Below are 22,737 nucleotides of genomic sequence, written 5' to 3' on the forward strand. Positions count from 1 at the left end.
GCAAGCCAAGTTTTTGTTCCCAAGAGCTGCTAATTGGATTTATCATGCTCTAAAAGATTTTTCTTCCAATTACATCATTTTCACTTAAATGTGGTTTAAAAATTTGACTATGCTTTTAAAGTAATTTTTAAGGGCCTGACTTTCAAATAACAAACATGCATCAAGAACTGAATTGTTGATATCAAAAATTGAATTGTTGATATGAAGAATACATATCCTGAGAAGGAATAAAAGTTAAAACGGCTTGCCATAGCATTACAGATCTTTTGATATGTTTATGTATACCTTTATATAAATATATGTTTATATTGCATCCAAAATGGATTCAATTTATTTATTTCCTGAACATTTTACACACAATACCCCATAATGACAATGTGAAAAAGATTTTTTTTAAATTGTTGCAAATTTATTAAAAATAAAAAACCTGGAAAATCACATGTACATAAGTATTCAAAGCCTTTACCGTGAGGTTCTAAATTGAGCTTAGCCACATTCAGTTTCCGCTGATCATTCTTAAGATGTTTCAGCAGCTTAATTAGAGTTCACCTGTGGTAAATTAAGTTGATTAGATCGTCATCCATAAGTGGAAGATGTTTGGAACCACCAGGACTCTTCCTAGAGCTGGCCGGCCATCTAAGCCGAGTGATCAGGGGAGAAGGGCCTTAGTCAGGGAGGTGATCAATAACCTGATAGTCACTCTGTCTGGGCTCCAGCATTGTTCTGTGGAGAGAGAAGAACCTTACAGAAGGACAACCATCTGTGCAGCAATCCACCAATCAGGCCTGTAGGGTACACTCTCAAAAATAAAGGTACGTGAGTTGTCACTGGGGTGGTTCCTTTTCAAAAGGTAAATATTTGTACTTAAAAGGTCCATATTAATACCTCAAGGGTACATATTGGTACCTAAAAAGTACAAAAGTGTTCCTCTTAAAATTTGTAGGTACTAATATATACTTCTGAGGTACCAATATGGGCCCTTTAATTACAAATGTGTACCTTTTGAAAAAGTACCACCCCAATGACCACTTGTGTACCTTTATTTCTGAGAGTGTATTGTGGCCAGACATTAGCCACTCCCCACCTGGAATTTGCCAAAAGACATCTTAAGGACTCTCAGACCCTAAGAACCTAAATTCTCTGGTCTGAGGAAACTAAAATTGAACTCTTTAAAAGGAATTCCAGGAGTAACGCTTGGAGAAAACCAGGCAACGCTCATCACCAGGTTAATACCATCATGTCATGCATCATGCTGTGGGGATGTTTTTCAGCAGCAGGAACTGGAAGACTCGTCAGGATAGAGGGAAAGATGAATTCAGCAATGTACAGAAACTTCCTGAATGTAAACCTGCTTCAGAGTGTTCTTGACCTAAGACTGGGGCGACGGTTCATCTTTCAGCAGGACAATGACCTAAAGCACACTGCCAAAACATCAATGGAGTGGTTTCACAACAACTCTGTGAATATCCTTAAGGGGCCCAGCCAGAGCCCAGACCTAGATCCTATTGCACATCTCTAGAGAGATCTGAAAATAGCTATACACCGTCGCTTCCCATCCAACCTGATAGAGCTTGATAGGTACTGCAAAGAGGAAAGGGCAAAAATTCCCAAAAACAGGTGTGCCAGGTGAATACTTTCCAGATGCACTGTACACACATCCCACTGTGTGATTTTTTTTTTTTTTCTTTCTTTGCATCTTTGAAAAGTTTTGGGTTTTGTGAACATGATCACCATTTACTCATCTTGAAAATGACAAACATTGTATTGCACATGACATGACGGGTATATTGTGATGTTTCTTTGTCGAGAGTCTCGGTATGATGGTGTTCTGTTGTCAAACGCTCACTAATGCATAGATTAAGCATCTAATACACACACATATGAATGTTATCAATATTATTACAATTCTGATGATCAAGATGAATAATAGCATCCCCTACTGTAAAACACTAAATTATGATTTCAGTCAATGACAGGAACAAAGGTAAAATATTTGTAGTGCCCAGTGAAGATTACCAATAGCCCTGTTTTGCAAAATGTTGACAGTGTTCACGTCATGTCAATCACTACTGTAAAAAGTTATACTAGTACTCAACTAATCTTGCACCGCTTTGGTAGATAGAAGTAGCAGAGGTGGAGCTGTTAGGTAGGTCACTACTGATTTAAGGTGGTCAACCAACTCATTATCATGGTAAAACTATAATGTAAGCATGTTCTATTATAAAATTCTCTATAAGATATAATTGAACTTTTAAAATATAAATATGGAGCTTCAATATTTTGTAAAATGCAGTCAGTTGACTTTAGTTTTTTTTTAAAAGGAAAAATAGGTTACTTTTAAAACAATTAATATATAATACTTTGAGAACTACATGAACCATGTGTGTGACTATAAAAAAGTTACATCAAGTTTACTCAAAGTAATGTCAACTTGCCAATTTTTACAGTGAAGATAAAGCCCGAATGGCAAATATAATAGCAAAACATTAGTAAATCTATGTAAAGGTGATTAAAGAAGCAGTAAACATGTATTTGATGTATGCATCCTGTTTAGGAATCTCTCATATTTGAAAAAAGTGAGCCCACAATTGTTTTTAAATCTGTAATATAATGCAGAAATAAATGTGAGCATGCATTTTCTAAAGACGCCAATTTCATGTTAGTCGATGAAGCAATAAATGAATAAAATTTACATTTAAGTGGCTCAGTTACATTCTGGCATTTAGGTTTTGTGTTGCTGGCATTCTCAGGTTATTGCCACCCACAAATTACCTTACATTGAGATTAAAAAGAGAACTTTTGATTTTGTTCTGAATTCAGTATAAGTAGTTTATCTATTTATTTATTTTTTGTTGTAGAATGTTGCAGCTATACATCTTACAGTGATTTTTTAAAAATTCATTAAAATTTGACTAGTCATCGCACTGAGTAGTTCTCAGCATTTCTCATCCATGGGAATGCAACAACGGAGAACAAGCTTTTGAACTTATGGAGAACCAGTCTGCATTTTAATTTGCCTGCAGGTAAAAATAATTAAAAATGGTTCGATTAACTGCTTGATCTATTTCACAACTTCACTTAAATTGAAATACAAATGTTTAAATTATATAAAATCATCTTGACTTCATCTCCAAGTAAAAAAAATGCAAATTATAAAATGAAAAGTTCTCAACTTCTCTCAGTTGAAAGTGTTGAAGACATCCCAAAATAACCCGCAATCACTTTGAAAAGAGTACAGTACACAAGCAATCAAAGCAAGTCATGTTCTCTTCTCACGTGTTAATGATTCATTTTAAACAAGGTGTGAAATCTGATTAAAATCACATGAGAAAAAACTGAGGGTTGTCAAAAGGAGACCCGCTCGTGATGGTCAGACTGTGAAATTGTGGCCCCGGGTTTTCCAGCAGTGTGAAAGCTTCTCTTTAGAGGCACTGCAAAAGGTCTTGAACTTTCAAGTGTGGCAGATCTCAAACAGTGAGGGCTATTATCACATCTTCCAGCAAGATCACACTGAAATCACACTTAAATTAAACAAGACTATTAAGATAAGCATGAAGGCTGAAAGGCATATAACAAGACTGTTCTATAAATTCAGAATTATTTTCAAACCTAAAACTACTTTGTGTGCTTTAACATAATATAATATAATATAATATAATATAATATAATATAATATAATATAATATAATTAAGTGGCACAATTACCAGGATCCATTTCAAAACAGGAGACTCTTCTGGTCACCAAGACGGCATTCATTTCATGCAGTAAAATAATTACTTGTAATTTCAGAATTATTTAAAAAGTAATTTATTTAATCTTTTTGAGCAATCATTACCCACGTTACACAATCCTTCTAAAATCATTCTAATTTGCTGATTTGCAGCTAAAAGAACACATGTATGTTGAAAACAGTCATGCTGCTTAATTTTGATGAAAACAAAATTTCTCTGGATTCTGATAAATAAAAGAACATTTATGTGTCATAGTAAAGGCACAATTGTAATAATATAGTATTGTTGCAAGTTTAGTTGACTTTCAATCAACTAAATCCATCCTTATTAATTTCTTTAGAAAAATTTAATTGCTTTGATGTCAAACTTTTGAACAGAAGCATACATCAGATACCCAAAGAAAACTTGGAAACTGAATATAATCAGAAGTCCAAGCTTTCACTATAATCCTCCAGTCTGTGCCTATTTTGCTTTGCCATTGATGCACTGATGTAACTAAGTGTTTATTTTACATCTATTCATGTTGCTTCTGGCCATTTCTGTGTGTCCATTGTCTGTCAGCACTGCTACAATAGCTTTGTTTATCTTTCCATTCTCCTCATTTAGCAGACCCTCCGAGCTGCCCGATAACACCTACAGTTCAAACAACACTGTGACAGTCTCTTCAGCAGCACTAAATACTGAATTAAACACTTTAATTCAGCCTCGTAAAACCTTTTTTGAAAATGCATTAATGGAATTTAATTCAAATGTAGCACTCTGCAAATGTTGAGCACTTTTCCAACCACTTTAAATTTAAATTCAGGAGCAGATCTGCTATGTCATTACCAGACCCGCACTGCAGCATCGCCTAAAAGAGCACATATAATAACAGCTGGGGGAGGATCCACGTGTATGAAATATTTATGTACTTAAAAGAGTGCTGTCAAAATAAAAGCCGCGTAAAGACAGATACACAAGAAACAAGTGAAGGAGAAAGGGAAAGTGTTCTGCTCTGAGAAATGAATTGTAAGAGACTTGAAGACTGATTTCTATGAGGTGGAAAGTACAACAGTGCCCTCCTCTGAGCAAATCAAGGAAAAATTAGAAAGAACAATGGAGTTTTATCTGTAGTTAACATTCTAGCATCATTTTCTGCTTTTTCCAGTTCATATGTCGATTCAAACTTAGTCAGACCATATTTAATTAATAACTAATTAAGACATACGATGTGTTTAGAAGATTACTGATAATTTACAAATTGTTCTGATTAACTTGTTTGAAGAATATGGGAAAACATTCAGAATTTTGAAAGTTGAGTAAAAAGAGACATAAATATTGTAAAAGTACCTCACAGCCTAGCTTTTATCTATAAAAAATTCAATATAGAGCCTAACCCTGAAGGTCTGACAGGCTTTTTCACATCTCATTTTGAATTTTAGAGCATGCTAATGGTTAAAGTTACACTTTTGGCACAATATGATAACAGAAACTCCATATTTAAGGAAGATTAGCAAGCCATTTAACATGGCTTGAACAAACACAACAGCAGGATAACAGCATCTTATACAAGTAATCTTCAACTAGGCCCTCTGGTGGTTGGAACCAAAACTACTTGTGATTAAATATTTAAAAATGCCAAACTGACTGGGTTAACAACATAAATAAAATAAAAAAATAAATATATATTGTCAGCAAACACAATTATGCCTAATGCTATTGTTGGTCATTTTAAATGGAAAAAGGAATGTGTACTTACTGTCCTGCTGTTTCTCTTTCAGCACTGAAACATGCCTCTTGTAACCTTTTTTCTCCAACAACATATTGTGAGCTTCAAGTGGAAACAGATTCTCCCGGAGTGTAAATCAATATTAAATGAATGTAAATTTATGGAATCTCTTTCCTTTTTATGGACGGACTCAGAGGTTTGTAAACAGAGATGAAAGCTGAGGGAATCTGAAGGCCAGCGTTGTTTAAACAGCCACTTTTATTTCATCGTCATTGGAGATTTTGGTGAATAATCACCTATAAAGGCCAGAATATGAGAAATGATGGTAATGTGAGAGGCGTTCAGGAACAAATGAGCAGCGGCGCGAGGCAGCGCTATTCCTGGATCTGCAGGCCGCACTCTTACTGGCAGCAGCAGCTCAAACTTGCCGCAGACACATATCATCTCATCTCATCTCTGAGTGACGAGAAACGACTGGTTTCAGGTGTCTAATGAGCTGCGGACGGTTTGCACTTGCCCTTTATATAAAAAAGGAATGGGGTGGGTAATAGGGGATATTAATTGGGGTGTTTAGTCAGTCATTGTCTCGCCGCAGTGAAATAAAATATTGGTTGGCAAATTTGACTACTTCCTCAAGCTAGATGTCACATTCATTGAATCATTTCTCACTGATATAAATTTAATTCTTATAATGTTAATAGTATTTTCTAACTTTTGTAAAACTGTAAATAAAGTGTATGTGCTGTAAAGTATCTTTGCAAAGATTTCATTTGAATGGTTTTACAAGTCTGGCTGCCAAGAGCTTCAGCTTTCAAGTCTTTCACAATCACTATAAATGATTTACAAGAATAATATCAAGATATAACATGTATTTATTTTTGATTTCCCTCAATCTCTTTTTTTCTCATATCATTTTCATGTAATAATAATAATGACTTCCTGTGTTTTAAAAAAAAAACTACACTGATCTTTTTTGTTGTTGTTTAGTTTTTTTTGTAGAAAGAGCTGTTTTGTACTTTAATGTCAATATGTCATACAAAAAAAGATTAATTTGAGCACACTTTGTTTTTGAAGTGTTGGGGTTTAAGGTGGACTGGCATTTAGTTCTGTGCAGGTTTTGCAGTTTGTTAGAGATTGCAAACCAAAGCCGAAACCTAATAACCACCTGTTTACAGAGTAATCAATTTTAAAGACAAATGGGTAATTTTTTTCATAATTACAAATTAAATTGTGTAATTACGATATCAGTTAACGTAAAACTTAATTGATATTAAACTTTAATTTAACTTCACATTTAAAAAAAAATCCCTTTGAAGTTATGAACTATTAATAATGCAGTTGATTGATTTGCATTGATCTAATCTAGTATTGTCTTTCCACTGCCTTCTCAAAATTCCCATACGGCAGGATTTATTCCTGCCTTGTAGATTTGCATACCCTTTCAAGCATGTAATTTAATTTGTTTGCAAGAACTAAAATGTACATTCTATATAGTTTGCATATGTGTTGTATGACTAATCTAGAAACCAAAGTCATCTTTTAGCCTACATTTTTAATTAAATGGATAGTTTCTTAAAAAAATGTTTTATCCACTATTTACTTACCCTTAAGTGGTTCTGTACCTATATGGGTTTCTTTTTTCTGTTGAACACAAAAGATATTTTAAAAGAGTGTCAATTAACTTCTATATTAAGAAAAAACAATATGAATTTGAATTTGCGTTCAAAAGAAGAAAGCAACTCAAACAGGTTTGTGACAAGTGAGGGGTAAGTAAATTATCACATAATTATCGGTTTTTTGCTGAACTATCCCCTTCAGACATGCTTCTTATACTGATTTTCTCCTGTGTGATTTCAAATGCAGCTAAACTGACACTTCTATGTGTCATGTGATTTAGTTTTCTGCAAGTGTCAAATTTTTCAGAGTGCTTGATCAAACCCTGGTATCCACGTGCTTCCTCTTTTCATGTAAATGTTGCTCCCAGCAGCATGGACAGCATCTGTACATTGTGTCCACAGGTCATGTGATCTAAACGCTAATGAAATAAGTTCCATTAAACAGCCACCGATGTTGCTGAATTCTGTTTATATAACCCCTTAAACAACCCTGATGAATTTAGTATATCCATAACATTTTGAAGACAGAATCATTTGAAATTAAGAGAAATACTAACTAAATAAAAAAAAGATACTTTTAACAAGTACAATAAATGTTTTAATAGTAATGTACAGAGACATCTTGAGCTGCAGATGAGCAGAATATATCTTTTGCCAGAGAACATGTAGATTTAATACCACAAGAAATCTGTCTTTTAGATGTCCTTCCCTCCAGCGACACCCGTGTACCTCACTTCAGCCAGATACCTTTGTCCCCGACATCTTCATTATAACCTTCAGCGTACCTCTTTCCCGGGAGCTAAGGAGACATTTCATTGTCACATGTTAGACTCTTTTAAGCTATAGTATGCAATAGCAACACTTTACAATGACCTTTAAAGAAATACACTGAAAACAAATTAAAACAAAAGACCAGCAATGTAATCCATATTCATAAGCTTCTCTTACACATGTTCCCTTGGCTGAGGTAAAGCTCCATGTTTTAGGGTGATTACTTACAAGTAGCGAGCAGATACAAATAAAAGAAAATCTAATGAGTGAACACACAAGGAGCTCATTACTCTGTAAGATCAATATTACAGTGGCAGGAATCACTAATGGCCATATAAAGTGCTTCTAACACCTGTACCAGAAGTCTATTGGACTACTGATTTTGTAATGCTACTGACATTCTTGAATGTCCTTAGGTGACACAAATGCTCTTAGAAAACACACAGTCACCATGTGGACACTTAAAGGAATATTGCTTGTGCTCGTGGACATACACCATTAATAGTAAGGCCGACAATATATTGGTTTCAGCATCGATGTCACATCACAGGATATAAGTTTTTCTTTTGCATTTGTTTTTGAAGCATGTCATTCTACGAGGGTTTTAAACAGTAAAATTTGTAATTTTAATAATGATTACATTTATTGAATTATTTATACAACAAAGACTATGAAGTATTATTTTACATTTGATTATTTAATTACTGTATACTGTTTGACTCACTGGAAAACAATAAAACATTGTTTAATTAATTTGTATAATTTTCTCTATTGTATTTATCTATGCTTGCAGATTGTTTATTATACTTTATGCAGATGCATTTTCAAACATAACCATCCCAATAAATCTAAAAATAGAAATTCCTTTCAAATAAAAATTTAAGTCAACTGCTGAAATTGTATTTATATCTATAATTGTATTTAAAATATCTAGGCTTTTATAATATGTGGGTTTTTTCCACTTTTTTGCAGCCCTAATTACTAGTATGCATCTGTCAAAACCTTAATTTAAGGTGGATACATCATCACTGAAACATTTAACGCTTCACATCATCTGATGTTGTCAAAAGCACCAGTTCTAAAACAAAAAGCTGATATGTACAGTTTTAAAGCTTAATAGCAGCCTTTGTGCATCACTAGTGGAAACTAGTCTGTTGAATAACTTTGCTTGCTTTCAATAGCAAACTTATTCATCATTTGAATAAACATTAGATATTTGATGCTGCCTACTTATCAACATTTAGAACAGTTCCAACAGTATAAAAATCCAAGACTGAATCTAAAAATTGCAAAGAGGATTTTAAAAGCAATATCTGACATTGCCAGGACAAAATAATCAATGCACAAAGTCTTGCAGTGTAAGTGCCACAGACTTGCCACTGTTTCTATTTCATAATTAAATTAAATAGCTGCTGAAATTGATAAAAAGAACTGTTAAGTTTTACTCACTGGTAAAGACTGCTTAGATTATGATACTGTGATAGCACTGACTGCCTCCATGATGCCTTTAATACATTTAAATGAAGTCACTACTGATAAAATAAACAAGAACAACTTTTTCTAAAACAGTTCACGCTTGAAAGGCATGGTAGGACAGGGCTAAAATTTGATTTTAAACACATATGAATCACTACATTTAGCACAGTTTCAGCATTCACATACCGATTTGAAAGCATAATAGGTGGAATCTAACTCATGAGCACCAATTGTGATTTCTGGGATAAAGCTGGGAAAGCTGGTCAGGCTGGTTACCCTCTGCTTGTCTTCCACCCTAATAAATGAGGGAAAAAGGTATAAAAAAAAATAGATCTCTCAAAACAGATGTCCAATCTCTGTAAAAAACAATGGAATGAAAAAAGGCACACAAAAACAATACTCACAACATTCGCATATGATGGAAAGAGACATCATTCTGATTCACCCAAGGGCCCTTCTGAAACTTGAGGCATTCAATATCCTCAACAACCTGCAAAAGCAGAATAGAGAAATAAGTCACATTTGCCTGCCTCAGGTGCTAAATACACAGACTGGATCATTACCTTCTCAACGTCCTGGGCTTCAACTGCACCATATGTAAGAACCTCTGCTTCTTCACTGAAAATGAAATTTACCACACCATCAATGAAAACTGATTGATATATTTTAATTATTTTAATAAACAACTGCTTTTTATAAATATTTAAGCATTTTTATATTAGTAACATTTCCAACATGAACCTGGTTGCTTTGGTACTGACCTGATTTTAGGAAGGAAGGTCTTCTTGTATGCAGTCTCAATGCTCTTCAGGTAGCTCAAAGGAACATTCTGTAGGTATGGCTGTAGAAGGAGATAAGGATTATTTCACTGTCATACTTTTATAAACACCAGTTACTAAATTCATAAAATCTTGTATATCTAGTATTTAGGCAATTAGGTATTTACTAACAAAGTTAGAGCATTGAAAAGAAAAAAAATCATAAGCTGCTTCGGTTAATGTTTTGTGTAAGTTATTTTGTAAATAATTAAACGATGTACAAAAGCCCTTATTCATATATAATATAATAATACAATTTTAATATGGTAAATTAAAATATAACAATTATGGCTAATCAAAAATATGTTAAAACCAGAAATAAATTGATAGTTTTATGGTACTTGTATGCTTATTTTTTGTACATAAAATCCATGTGAAATAGAAATGTCAATGTTTATTTTGCTGGCACACATAGTTCTTCTTTGGGTAAACAATAAGTTTGTGCAAGTTAATCCACTGATAGAAAATGTATTTTTTAGAATCTTCAATTGACCCTTTGCTAAACCCCGCCTTCCTCAGTTACTGCTGTTACGCCTGTCAAGCTTTCGTGCTTTGCCCATCTATTACAATATGTATGCGTCGGTGTCAGACATTCCCAGGCATATAATTAGTCATTTTTGGTGAACAAGTGAGATATCTGAAAAAGCCAGACAAGAAAAACTGCAGTATGCATTACAGGGGTATATTCACGACCTAAATCGCAACTGATTAGAAAATCATTTAATCAAAATTTAAGCTAGATTAGCCTAGCCGCCTCATACACTAACCATTCAATAGCTTAGTTAAAGCACAGCAGAAGAAGAGAAATTAAAAAAAGAATCTAATAATAACTAATTAAACACACATGGACAGTGCTTCTACATAATTCATTCATTTAAAGAATCGCCAGATAGGGGAAAGTGATGGATTTGTGCCAAATATTAGCATCATTGACCCATTACAATGTACAATACTTATAACTGTCAGAATATTTGTGAGATTTTTATACCATTTTCCATTCTACTTTGTAGTTAAATGGAAAAAATAAATAAATTAAAATGCAAATCAAAGTATAAATAGCAGAAGAGAACAAACTGATTTTTCATACCAGCAAATATTAATCCAACACCAAATATAAAGGCAGATACTAACCCGCTATAACATCGTCATCAATAGATAAAAAAAATTTCCAAAAGACCGACAAAAACAACAGTGAACTGTAGCTCTGACATGGACATGAGGGTTATAAATTACTAAAAAACAGCTGCGGGTGAAGTATATTGATCACAAGTGCTCAGTTTGTGATCATATCTCGGTTTTGTTCTGTTGATATGTAATCCAAATATTCGTAGCTTAAAACAAATGGACATATGACTGTATTGTGCTGCTTTTATGGCCCCTCACACAGCTTTGTCCACGTCAGCATTTCTCCCATTTGGTTTTAGATTTTGGAAAGGAAAAAAAAAATTCACCACCCCGTCCAAACTTTAAGGATGCCGGGTATCATATTTGCACCATCTATATGCACAACGATTTGGCTTTTTTCCGTTGCTCAAAGCTTGACAGACCTCCCGCATGTAGCTACGGTTGTTAAGCCATGATTGGTGTGTGGCAGTTTTCGAGTGTGGCTTAGCGAAGGAACAATTAAAGTCTGACTATTTCTTCTGCGTTTGGAGTGGTGGACCTTCTCTGTTGACATCAGTTTGATGACTCAACCACAATATTCTTAACCCTGCCCCCTCACCTTTAGTTTGCTACAAGTAAATGATGCGGCCCTACTCAATATTATCTTTAAGTTAGAAGTACATAAACAAACTGAAACAAAAGTCTCAGCAAGGTCTAGTTTACACAACCACAAATCAAGCAGCTATTTATTCTGGCCAAAACTTAGTTTGTTTCTGTCCTCACACATACCTTTCCTGATGCTTTGAGCTTCTTCTGGACCTCTTCAGCAGGTGAGTCCACGTAGATGACAAGATGAGGGGGAAGAAACTCACAAATACTGATACCCTTAATCTCATTATAGTGATTCACGCCTGCAAAATAACAAGCAACACATACGTTCTAACAACACAGCTTTGATGTACATCCAATATGACTCTAGTACTCTTTCATATCTTTTTACATTATGAAATTCACACACTATCACTCACACTGCTTGCGGATGTATCCTTCTTTGAACATGGCCTCCAAAAACACAACGTCACTAAAAGGAGATCGTTCCAGTATAACTCCCTGTCCTGAAGGGAAAAAAATCAAAGAGAAACCCCCTAAGTATGATTGTGTCCTTAAGAGCAACAGTGTTCTCAAAACTTGGTTTATAAAGTAAAAAGTACTTCATTCTTAATTGCAACATCAATCTACATCTCCATGTAATACAAGTGTGCTTTGGTAACCTGTCGTGAGCAGGTGTTCAACAGCATCAGAGTACTGCAGAAGCCTCATGAGGTACATCCAAGCCTGCAGGCGGTATGAGTTTCCATCACTGGCTTTGGGCTCCAAGTAGAACTTCTCCAGAGAGCAGTTCCCATTAAAAGCCTGATCTAAAGGAACTTTCTCCTTTGTCATTTTGTCCACATAGTGTGTGTCTGGCTCGGGCATGTACAGCATTCCTGAAGAGACAGACATTGAACAAATACTGAATATTCACTAAAGAGTTACAGAGTTTAGACAAATACTATTTCACTATTGTAAAGATGATTCTTATGAAGTTCAAATAAAACATTAGAGAAGGGAAGAAGAAACTGTGATTTAAGTGATTTTAAATGTGGCTGCTGGTGCCAGATGGGCTGATAAGAGAATTTCACAACCACAGAAAAGCAAAGAAAATAGAGCAGCTTAAGAACACACTGGAAACAGGATATAATTCACACAGGCTCAAATATGTTGGGTTGCAAGTCTGAATTCTGGCCAGAACTTAGTATACGCTATACGCATTTGGCTTACAGTGTGCATTTATCATAGTATTGTCTTAGCGAATCCCATGTAATTCCATTAAAAGTTGAGTTATTAGTTTGAGAACTTTTTAGTCAGGATTTTGCATAGAAAATACTTCTATAATAAACAAAAAGATATTAATCTGCATCTTTTTGAACATTTAGTAGGTTTCTGTGGCACATTATTCACTTCCATCATGTGATGGAAATAAACACTTCCTTAAGGTGCAAACTGCTATATAGCACATGAATGAGTGTGTATGGATGTTTCCCAGAGAAGGGTATCCGCTTCGTGGACCACATGCTGGATTGGTTGGTGGTTGGAACCCAGATTAACAAAGGGACTAAGCCAAAAAGAAAATGAATGATTTAATGAATGACTAAGAGAAAGAGAAAGAGAGAGAGAGAGAGAGTCATACTCATAACTTATTATATTACGGTGGGGACTCTCATAGACGTAGTTATGTTTTTACTGTACAAACTCGATTTCCTATCCTCTAAATTTAACATTTAAAAAAAAACTCTCTGCATTTTTACCCTAGGTTAACAAGTTCCCATAAGAATGTGTGCATGGGGAAATGATAACAAACACACACACACACACACACACACACACACACACAAACAAAGCGTGTCGTAAACGATCTTACCCAGCTTTTCGGCCAATTCTTGTGCAAGTACTCCTTTTCCAGACGCCAAGTTGCCATCAATGGAAATAATTTTGCTGTTTTCCTTGAAGCGGGAGCTTGCCCTCTCACCCATAACGTAAGCCAACCATCCATAACGCAGGTTTCTGACAGCACTTGTGTGGATTTTAGCCTTTAAAATATAAAATATCTTGTTATTCTTCTCTATCAGGATGTGGTAGTCTGAGGGCGTCAGCTGCTGTACAGTAAGTTATATTAATGCGGGTTCTGACACTGTTAGAGCCGCTTTTGGCAGAACTACAGCCAATCTCAAACACTCATTTGTTGATAAATATATTGTTCATATCTAATAGGATGTCAATAGACATTTATATAATCGTTACAATGATTAAGTAAAGAAATAGACAGATACATCCATGTGACAGCACGAAGTGATTTGCACAGCTGAATTCTGCTGTTGTCCTTCAGTCTGAACTACATTAGGCCTAACGTTAACATAAACGATAAAGCTTTCGCCTGGATAATAGAGGCCGTGTATCAATCTTACCGTTTGTATAGGCGACACAGGTTTCCAAGCTGCTGCACCCGAAGGCACAACTAGCCGAAACAACCGCAACGCCATAGCGAAACTACAAGATTTCTAGCGAGTTCAATGATCCTCAATGTCGACGAAGGATCTCGCGTCGCGGGAGATGTACGTCATCAGTGCGACATGCGGTTGTTTCACATGACAAAAGCCTTCGTAAAATAAAATAAAATAAAATAAAATAAAATAAAATAAAATAAAATAAAATAAACATTCTTAAATAAATACAAAATGTTCAATACGTTTTAATATTTGGAACATTACAGTAACATGCAATGTATAAGCAAATTATGGATAAAGTCAGTTAGCTATTTGAGTTCAAGGTATTCATTTATTCATTTATTTTCTTTTCGGCTTATTCCCTTTATTAATCAGGGGTCGCCACAGCGGGATGAACCGCCAACTTATCCAACATATGTTTAATGCAGTGGATGCCCTTCCAGCTGCAAACCAGCTGGGAAACGCCCATATCATATCATTCACACAATTACACTGCAGTCAGTCTAGCTCACCCAAGGTTCAGGATTATATATATATATATATATATATATATATATATATATATATATATATATATATATATATATATATATATATATATATATATATATATATATATATATATATATATATATATATTAATATAATTATGCTCATGCTGAATAAAAAGCGATTTAATCCCAAAACACCATGGTGAAAGAGCAAAATAATATCTGGTACATGTACAATAGTAAATAAATGATAATATTATCAGAAAAATAATGCAGTATGATAGTTTGAGGCATAATATAAAAACTTTAAGCTATTTTGTTCATAAAACCAACACAAGAGTGAAAATGCAATTGCAATCTAAAATTGGGACAGGGCTGATTTTTCCTGGGAGAAAAAAAATGTAAAGAATGGTGGTAACACCAAATGTTGACATGATTTAGTTATTAGAAGATGATTCGTAAATAAAATCTAATTATTTCATTTTTAAAACATCTTCAGGCTTTGCAGGAAAGTTTTTAAAGTGTTTTGTAGATCTTATCTTCATAAAGTAGGTCTGCTTAATTGATCTAGACGGTAATATTGGGACAGGGCACATGTGTTTGGTCAGTTTATTCTGAGAGTTTGCACAGATTTCATTTTGGTTGAAAAAAAAGTTCAGCAGGCGTGTGGCATGGCCAAGTTTATCTTATTGTCAGTAGATGTCAGTAAAGTTCACGTTGGCGTTTAAATCGGTATAAATGCTGACAGAAGAAGAAAAAGAACCTGTTGCCATAGTAACTGTTGTTAGCTGGAGCAGATTTGTTGTTGGCTAATTTTGAAGCTCTTCGCGTTGATGCTCTCGACGTCAGATGTGTTGATATTTTCTGCCGCGTGGAAAAGCGAATTTAATAAAACCAGAAACGCGCTTTATTGCAGCTCTGATCTGGACCGGTAATTACATGTATTTCTTACCGCTCTGACTCTTGTGTTTTGGATGACCGACAGCTTGTTCAGCTAAACAGATTTAGTGGCTCTGATACATCGCCAGCCATACTTTTTAAAATCGAGATTGTTTTTAACCAATAGATAGTAAGTCATGTAGCGTTAACTAAAAATATTCCCATAAAATTAACGTTTCCAGTATTATTTTCTCCGTAAAGCCGTTTAACGGTCGCCGTTTTGTACGTTAATGGTTTGCATTTATTGATTATCAAACAAATCAAAGAAACCCACTGCTATTGATATGAACACTGACAGCAGATTAAAAACAGTAAAGTCGATTAATCACACATGTCTACTTTTACTAATTACATATTATTTACATTTGCACATTCACGCTCTGCTTTGCTCATGTAATAGTCTGTTCTCGTTTTTCATTTATGTGAGATAATAATTCAATCATGTCTGTGTTCATATCTCTCTGAGGTACTGGAGGACAGAGGATGTCTGGAGATTTGGTAGCTGTGTGGGAAGTGGCTTTGAGTGATGGTGTGCACAGGATTGAATTTGAACATGGCACAACCACAGGAAAAAGAGTTATTTACATTGATGGAAAGGTAACAGACATCTATTTTTACACACATAGCTGACACTCTGGGTAATCTTGTAGAATTGCTGTCTTTCTTGTGTGATTGAATTAATGAAAACATAAAATTAAATAATGGTAATAATACAAAAGCAACACCACCAACAACTAACAATTTGAATAAGTGAGTTGTAGTCAGTCTGTTTGTTAACAAAGTTGTAGAGTTTATTGAAGGAAATTGGTTGTTTATGAATAATTATACAATAAGAAAGTAATTCTATGAATGTTAATGAAATTAATACAAACAGCAGGGGGAAATCTTAGTTGCAGTTGGATGTTGTCTTAGCAATATTAGAATAATTTAAGAAGTGTGTACAATTGTTAGGCATGGGCCGGTATAAGATTCTGACAGTATCATAACCTTGGATAAAAATATCATGGTATGACGGTACTGTGATTACTGCTCTAAAATATATTCTTTTTAAATGTCTGGATAAAAAATAAATAAAATAAAAAAACTTTTTCCCCTTTGAAAACAATATATTCTTTTTTTGAAAGATTTATGATATTTTGGAGCAGTAACCACGTCAGGTTACCACGTCATTGACTTCTGCTGTTTTCAATAGTTTGAAAAACACCGATTTCTTTACAATTTAAATGCCATTTTTAGATTTTTTTTCTGCTTGAGATACTATTCAAAAAAATTTAAATATTAAATCTAAAACATACATTAGGGACGATAGTACAGAAAATTTTGGCGTTATTAAAACCTTGCCTTTTCCAAACCTCAGTGTACCTTAAAAACGGTTATCGTCCCATGCCTAATGTATGTGCTTGTGTGGGTTTCATCTGAGTGCTCCGGTTTCCTCCACAGTCCAAAGACATGTGCTATAGGTAAATTTGGTAAAACTAAACTAAAATTGACTATAGTTAGTAGAACAAGTAGCTTCTTGTCATTTGAATCAATTAAAACATATCTGTGCAGGGAGAATAGTAAGTTCTGCACTTTAAGAATTCATAATGAAAGAGTTGAATAATTATGCACTTTATATCTCAGGACATTAGAGTCAAACTAAATTAAGTGCTATTGAATACTGACTGCATAGTGTTTGGAATTGGATACACAATAATTGTTATGTACTTACATTTTGGTATGTAGTTACACATACATACACTTGCAAGGATTTACTGTACAACTCTATTACGATACTGTAGTAGTTAGGATGACCTAATATAAAGTGTGACCATCAATAGATAATGATTGTGAAAATTATAGTTAAAGTGACAGGAGTATTTCATACTGGTGATTGCAAAATAAGTAAAAGTGCTTCACAGAAATGTTTGGTATTTTCACAGGAAGTCATAAGAAGAGATTGGATGTTCAAACTGGTTGGAAAGGAGACTTTTAATGTGGGTAGTACAGATACAAAGGCCACTATTAACATCGATGCAGTGAGTGGCTTTGCATATGAATACACTCTAGAGATTAATGGACAGAGCCTCAGGAAGTACATGGAGAACCGCTCTAAAGTGACCAGCACATGGCTCCTTAACCTGGACGGCATTGACTGCAGGGTGGTTCTGGGTAAGAAATACCTGCTCACAGCTTCCTCAAATAAACATGATTTGACTTATCTGTGAGTATGTTGTACCTTTTGTTGTTCTTTTGCATTATAGATACTTGCATTTTCAAAAGAGTTTCATCCAAAAAAAATTATTAATTTAAACTGAAATGGTATTAAACATTAACTTGTGAACAGAATAAGTAACATACAGTACAGCTAATCACTGAAATGCTGAAAGCCTTTCCTCACTCAACCTCTGTGACCTGCCACACAGTAGCAGTGATTAGCTTTAGGTTAAATAAAGGTTAAAAAAAGATTACAAATCCCTTTAACTAATTGGTGCTTCGCAAGAGAAGACACCTCTCTTGGAATAAAAACAAGAAGCAAGATTCTGCAATACAGCAGTTTCAGAAACACATTTCTACAGTTTTTTTGTTGAATGAGACAAAAAGTGAGAGTAAATAGTGTTTTAAAGCACTCACTGTTCTGTTGTGTTTTTCTATTATTCGTTTTTAAAAATAAATATTTACTGTTTTAATTATCGATGATGCAAGGACCCTGTTGGACTTATATGCCCTTAAACAACCTCAAAGCCTAGTAAACATTACCACTGTAACCTTACGAAAGGAAGTTATTCTTTTTAATAAGATTTTTTTATCTTATTGTGGCATAATGCTTCTTTATCCAATGTGTGGATGGCTTCATAAAGTGAATAAATGAGTAAATCTGCTTGTGCTATGTATATTATGATAATTAATAAAGGATTATGACAATAGTTTTCAACATCAAGCAACATAACATGTTTTTGCACAGCTAATATAAATAAAGCAGCTGACTCTGTAAACCTTGCAATGTTAAATTTTAAATGGCAATGTCCACTTTTAAGTTAAATGTAAGTTAAAAATGTCATAAAAAATGCAATGATTCCCATACTATGAAATCAATCTAGGGCCATGTATACTTGCAGAATAAAATAATGTTTTGCAAACAAAAAATAAATTATTGAGCAAAAAATAAATGCAAATCTCCAAAAATCGCAAAGCAAAAATAAATATTTGCTAACAAAAAGAAAGAACTGCAAAGGGAAAATTACGTTTTAAGAAATAAGAATGAAATTTGCAAACAAAAAAAGAATAGTAATAAAAATCAAGCAGTGCAGAAAAACTAAAATATTTGCATTAAAAAAGATAACTATATATATTTGCAAAACATTTTTATAGCATTGCCTTTACAAAACCCGTCGAGTCGATTGCAATGCTCATTTTTATTAGCTTTTTAGTCAATCGTGAGTTTGCGAGGCTTTTTTCTCGTTGCACTTCAAGTTTCTGCTTTACTTTGTAGCCCTGATTTGACAAGCGGCTGAGTCAAGGGAAGTTGGGCATTTAAGGCAGATGTGGACCTGCATCCATTTAAGCGACGTCATCTGTTGGAGACACAGCATCAGTGAAGTGGTCTTACTGCCCAGTAGGTCTGAGCCTGCCGTAAACACCCAAATTTCCTTATAACGCTTGGTTTGTAAAGGCAATGCTATAAAAATGTTTTGCAAATATATATAGTTTATTATATATACATATATATATTCAGGTTTTTTGTGCAAATTTCATTTTTATTTATCATTTTCCCTTGGCAGTTCTTTATTTTTGTTAGCAAAATTCATTTTTATTTCTCAAAAATACATTTTTGCATTGCGATATTTAAAGATTTGCATTTATTTTTTGCTCAATACTTCAATACTGCAAGTATTTATGGCCCTTGATAGACTCCATACCCATCAGTCTTCTCTTTGCACCTGTTTGTTTTAAATCAGGTCTCCTTTTATTTAGAATAATTGACTAGGTGTTAATGTCGCCAAATCTAGGGTTTCGAAAATGCAGTCTTGAACTGCAGTTTTCTGTTTTATAGGACTAACTATGATGAATAATAACATTCTCAAAACAGCAGTTTTAACCTCATAGAGGCGCTACTGAGTAGGAAGTGCGGCTTATGTTAACATTGGTATTTTCTATCAGAGCATATGACTTGGTTAGATTTAAATGTGAAAGAGAAACTTGCAATAACTTTCCAGACCTTTGATTTATGCTTGATGTTTCATATGGGTGTAGCAGGAAATGTTTTAAAGACTTTCCACAAGATACCAATCACAGGTCAAGTCACATAAAAATAATTTAGTGATAAATCCTTAAAAATAATTTGAGGCTGAAAAGTAGACTTGTTAAAGATGAAAGATTTAGTGCAATCAAGTCCTCCAAATTGCAAGTTTTAATAGCAACATAGATCACTAAAATTAAAAAAAAAGTTGTGACATGCCATTTATGTTACTAATCACCTTATTTGTTTTATGTTTTAAACTGTGCTGATGTATAGAGAGTATGTTTCATTATTGACAAGTAACTGAACAACAAGAAACAAGAACTGAACAACAAGAAAAGCTTAACACAAGACACAAAATATAACTAATGCAAAGGTCCTAGATTTACAGCGAGTCAGAGTCTAAAGGTGATTAAAGATTATGACACAGATTGAAAGCAGGATTTTTATTGTTGTTTTTATCTTTACCACTCATTCTGCCACCTGCTAATTCATCACTCATAAACTTTTTCATCTTCAACAGAGAAAGATACCATGGATATATGGTGCAATGGACAGAAAATGGAAACAGCTGTAAGTCCAGTAGCTTTACTTATTCACCATTGTTTTATAAGCAATTATTTTTATTTTTTTTGTAACAAATTTTAACAATAAGGTGTCATTATTAACTACCAACGAGCAACATTCTGAAGGCATTCCACAGTTTTTATTCATTTATTTATACGATTTTAACATTTTAAGTTGCATAAATTAACATTAGGCAATCATGAACAAACATGAAGATAAAAATTAACAGTGTAACACTAATAATGTCAGCCAAGATCACAAATGCAGCAAGAAAGCATTATATTGTAGCTCATGATACCTAAAGCATTAACCAATGTTAGCAAATTGATTTTTAATACAGTGTTACTATAAAAATTGTATCTTATTATTATAATTTTAATTATGTTACATAGTTTTAGCACCACAGTTAGTAAAACATCTAAAAAAAGAAAAGCTTCACCATTTTAAATAAAATTAGGAGTGTCTGGAGTTAAAAACTGTTCATTTAATCTCAGTTCAACAGCACATTATATACATATCGCAAACTAAAGGTTGACACAGGACTGAATTTTCAAATCTCTCCCATCCCATTACCAAAACAAATAAATCCTATCCCAATCCCATGAAAAAACAGGAAAATCCTGTTCATATTTCTGGTGTTTGGCACTACCACCCCCAAATGTTATGGATGTGTGCGTATGTTCACTTAACCAGCCACTCCAAACAGGAGGAGAGTTAAAGGAGACAGGGCAACTAGAATTGAGTTTAAAATTCAAATATATGGTTTAGTATCTGTGTATAAATGTGTGTATCATACTGTTATTAGGGTTCCCACACACTGTCCCACCTCAGTTACATGATTAATAGGGCTTCTATCTCAGGAGATCATGTAAATTCTGCAGGAAACAACTTCTACAACAAACTTGGTTTAATTTAGTGGAAAATAATCCGAATGTATTGATGTAAATTCATTCAATCATTTTTTTTCGGCTTAGTCCCTTTATTAGTCAGGGGTTGCCACAGAGGAATGAACCACCAACTTATCCAGCACATGTTTTACAAAGCTGATGCTCTTCCAGCTGCATTCCATCACTAAGAAACATCCATACACTCTCACACGTACACTACAGACAATTGAGCCTACCCAATTCATCTATAGAGCATGTCTATGGACTTTGGGGGAAAACGGAGCACCCGGAGGAAACTTATGCGAACACAGGAAACAAGCAAACGCCACACAGAAATGCCAACTGACCCAGCCGAGGCTCAAACTAGTGACCCTGTGAGGCGACAGTGCTACCCACTGCGCCACCATGCCGTCCTACAAATTAGTGTGACTTAATGAAATCAAATCAGAAAATGTTTTTTTGATATACTCTATCTAAATCTACCTAATGCATTAAGTGCCCTGACAGGACAGATGGTGCAATGAAAATGTAAAAATGTGAACAATGTTTGATGATTGTCACTTTCAAAGGACATACTGGCACACTGGTTTTACAGCATGCCTGATTACCATAACAACATCCCTTCAAGAGAAAAGCATTCACCTGTCATGTTGTTCTCCCTCAGGGTGAGTTCGTGGAGGACGGTACAGAGACACACTTCACTCTGGGTGACCATGACTGCTGCATCAAAGCTGTGAGCAGCGGCAAGAGACGAGATGGCATCATTCACACACTGCTGGTGGACGGCATGGAGATCTCCGAGGCAGAATGAGCTGTCCGAATGACTGTGTGAGAGTGTCTGGATGATCCATCCTCATCAGAAGAGTGTACAGTATATACGGATGTTGGGTTACCATGTGCTCATTTCTGACCACAAATCAGCGTGTGCTGGTTCAGTAATGGTCCACTTTGAGGCATGAGAAACAGACGTGTCTTACAAACACTTGTTTTTTTTGCTTTATAGCAATTGTTCTCTCTAAATGGTTCATTTATTCTTTTCGGGAAGTGATGTCAATGTTTTTTTTTTATTATTCTTACAGTGAAGTTAACTGTGACACGTATATATTTGTGAATGCCTGGACCTATTTTTTAGATCCACTGCAAAAAATAATAATAATAAATTATATATATATATATATATATATATATATATATATATATATATATATATATATATATATATATATATAATTATCTATATCTTTAATATTTTACTTTAATCATGTTGTTCAGTGCAAACATTCTTAAATTACAATTCAAGATGAATATATATAAGCGTGGTCCAAGTATGGATTACAAATGAACGTGTGTTGTTTAGAGAATTTT

At 34.3% G+C, this 22,737-nt stretch overlaps 2 protein-coding genes and 1 long non-coding RNA gene across 4 annotated transcripts; 1 reads left to right on the forward strand and 2 right to left on the reverse strand.

Moving 5' to 3' along the window:
- Window positions 1-387: 387 nt before the first annotated feature.
- On the reverse strand, window positions 388-7,083 carry LOC141376123 (uncharacterized). Its single transcript, XR_012385331.1, has 2 exons — window positions 7,045-7,083; window positions 388-723 (listed from the first exon to the last, which is right to left on the reverse strand). It is a non-coding gene; the product is annotated as an uncharacterized lncRNA (long non-coding RNA).
- A 548-nt stretch (window positions 7,084-7,631) lies between these two features.
- Window positions 7,632-14,357, reverse strand: ndufa10 (NADH:ubiquinone oxidoreductase subunit A10). Its single transcript, NM_199578.1, is given in 10 exon segments — window positions 7,632-7,855; window positions 9,490-9,598; window positions 9,708-9,793; window positions 9,867-9,921; window positions 10,065-10,144; window positions 12,015-12,136; window positions 12,254-12,340; window positions 12,497-12,712; window positions 13,687-13,855; window positions 14,231-14,357. Coding segments are annotated over 10 exon segments (1,068 nt in total). The 5' UTR covers window positions 14,306-14,357; the 3' UTR covers window positions 7,632-7,786.
- A 1,168-nt stretch (window positions 14,358-15,525) lies between these two features.
- Window positions 15,526-22,532, forward strand: faima (Fas apoptotic inhibitory molecule a). 2 transcript variants are annotated; one of them, NM_001002583.1, is given in 5 exon segments: window positions 15,584-15,691; window positions 16,166-16,296; window positions 17,622-17,850; window positions 20,442-20,491; window positions 22,037-22,519. In NM_001002583.1, coding segments are annotated over 4 exon segments (540 nt in total). In that variant the 5' UTR covers window positions 15,584-15,691; window positions 16,166-16,182; the 3' UTR covers window positions 22,184-22,519.
- Window positions 22,533-22,737: the final 205 nt, after the last annotated feature.

Source organism: Danio rerio, chromosome 9, assembly GCF_049306965.1.
Source record: "Danio rerio strain Tuebingen ecotype United States chromosome 9, GRCz12tu, whole genome shotgun sequence".
NCBI lineage: Eukaryota > Metazoa > Chordata > Actinopteri > Cypriniformes > Danionidae > Danio > Danio rerio.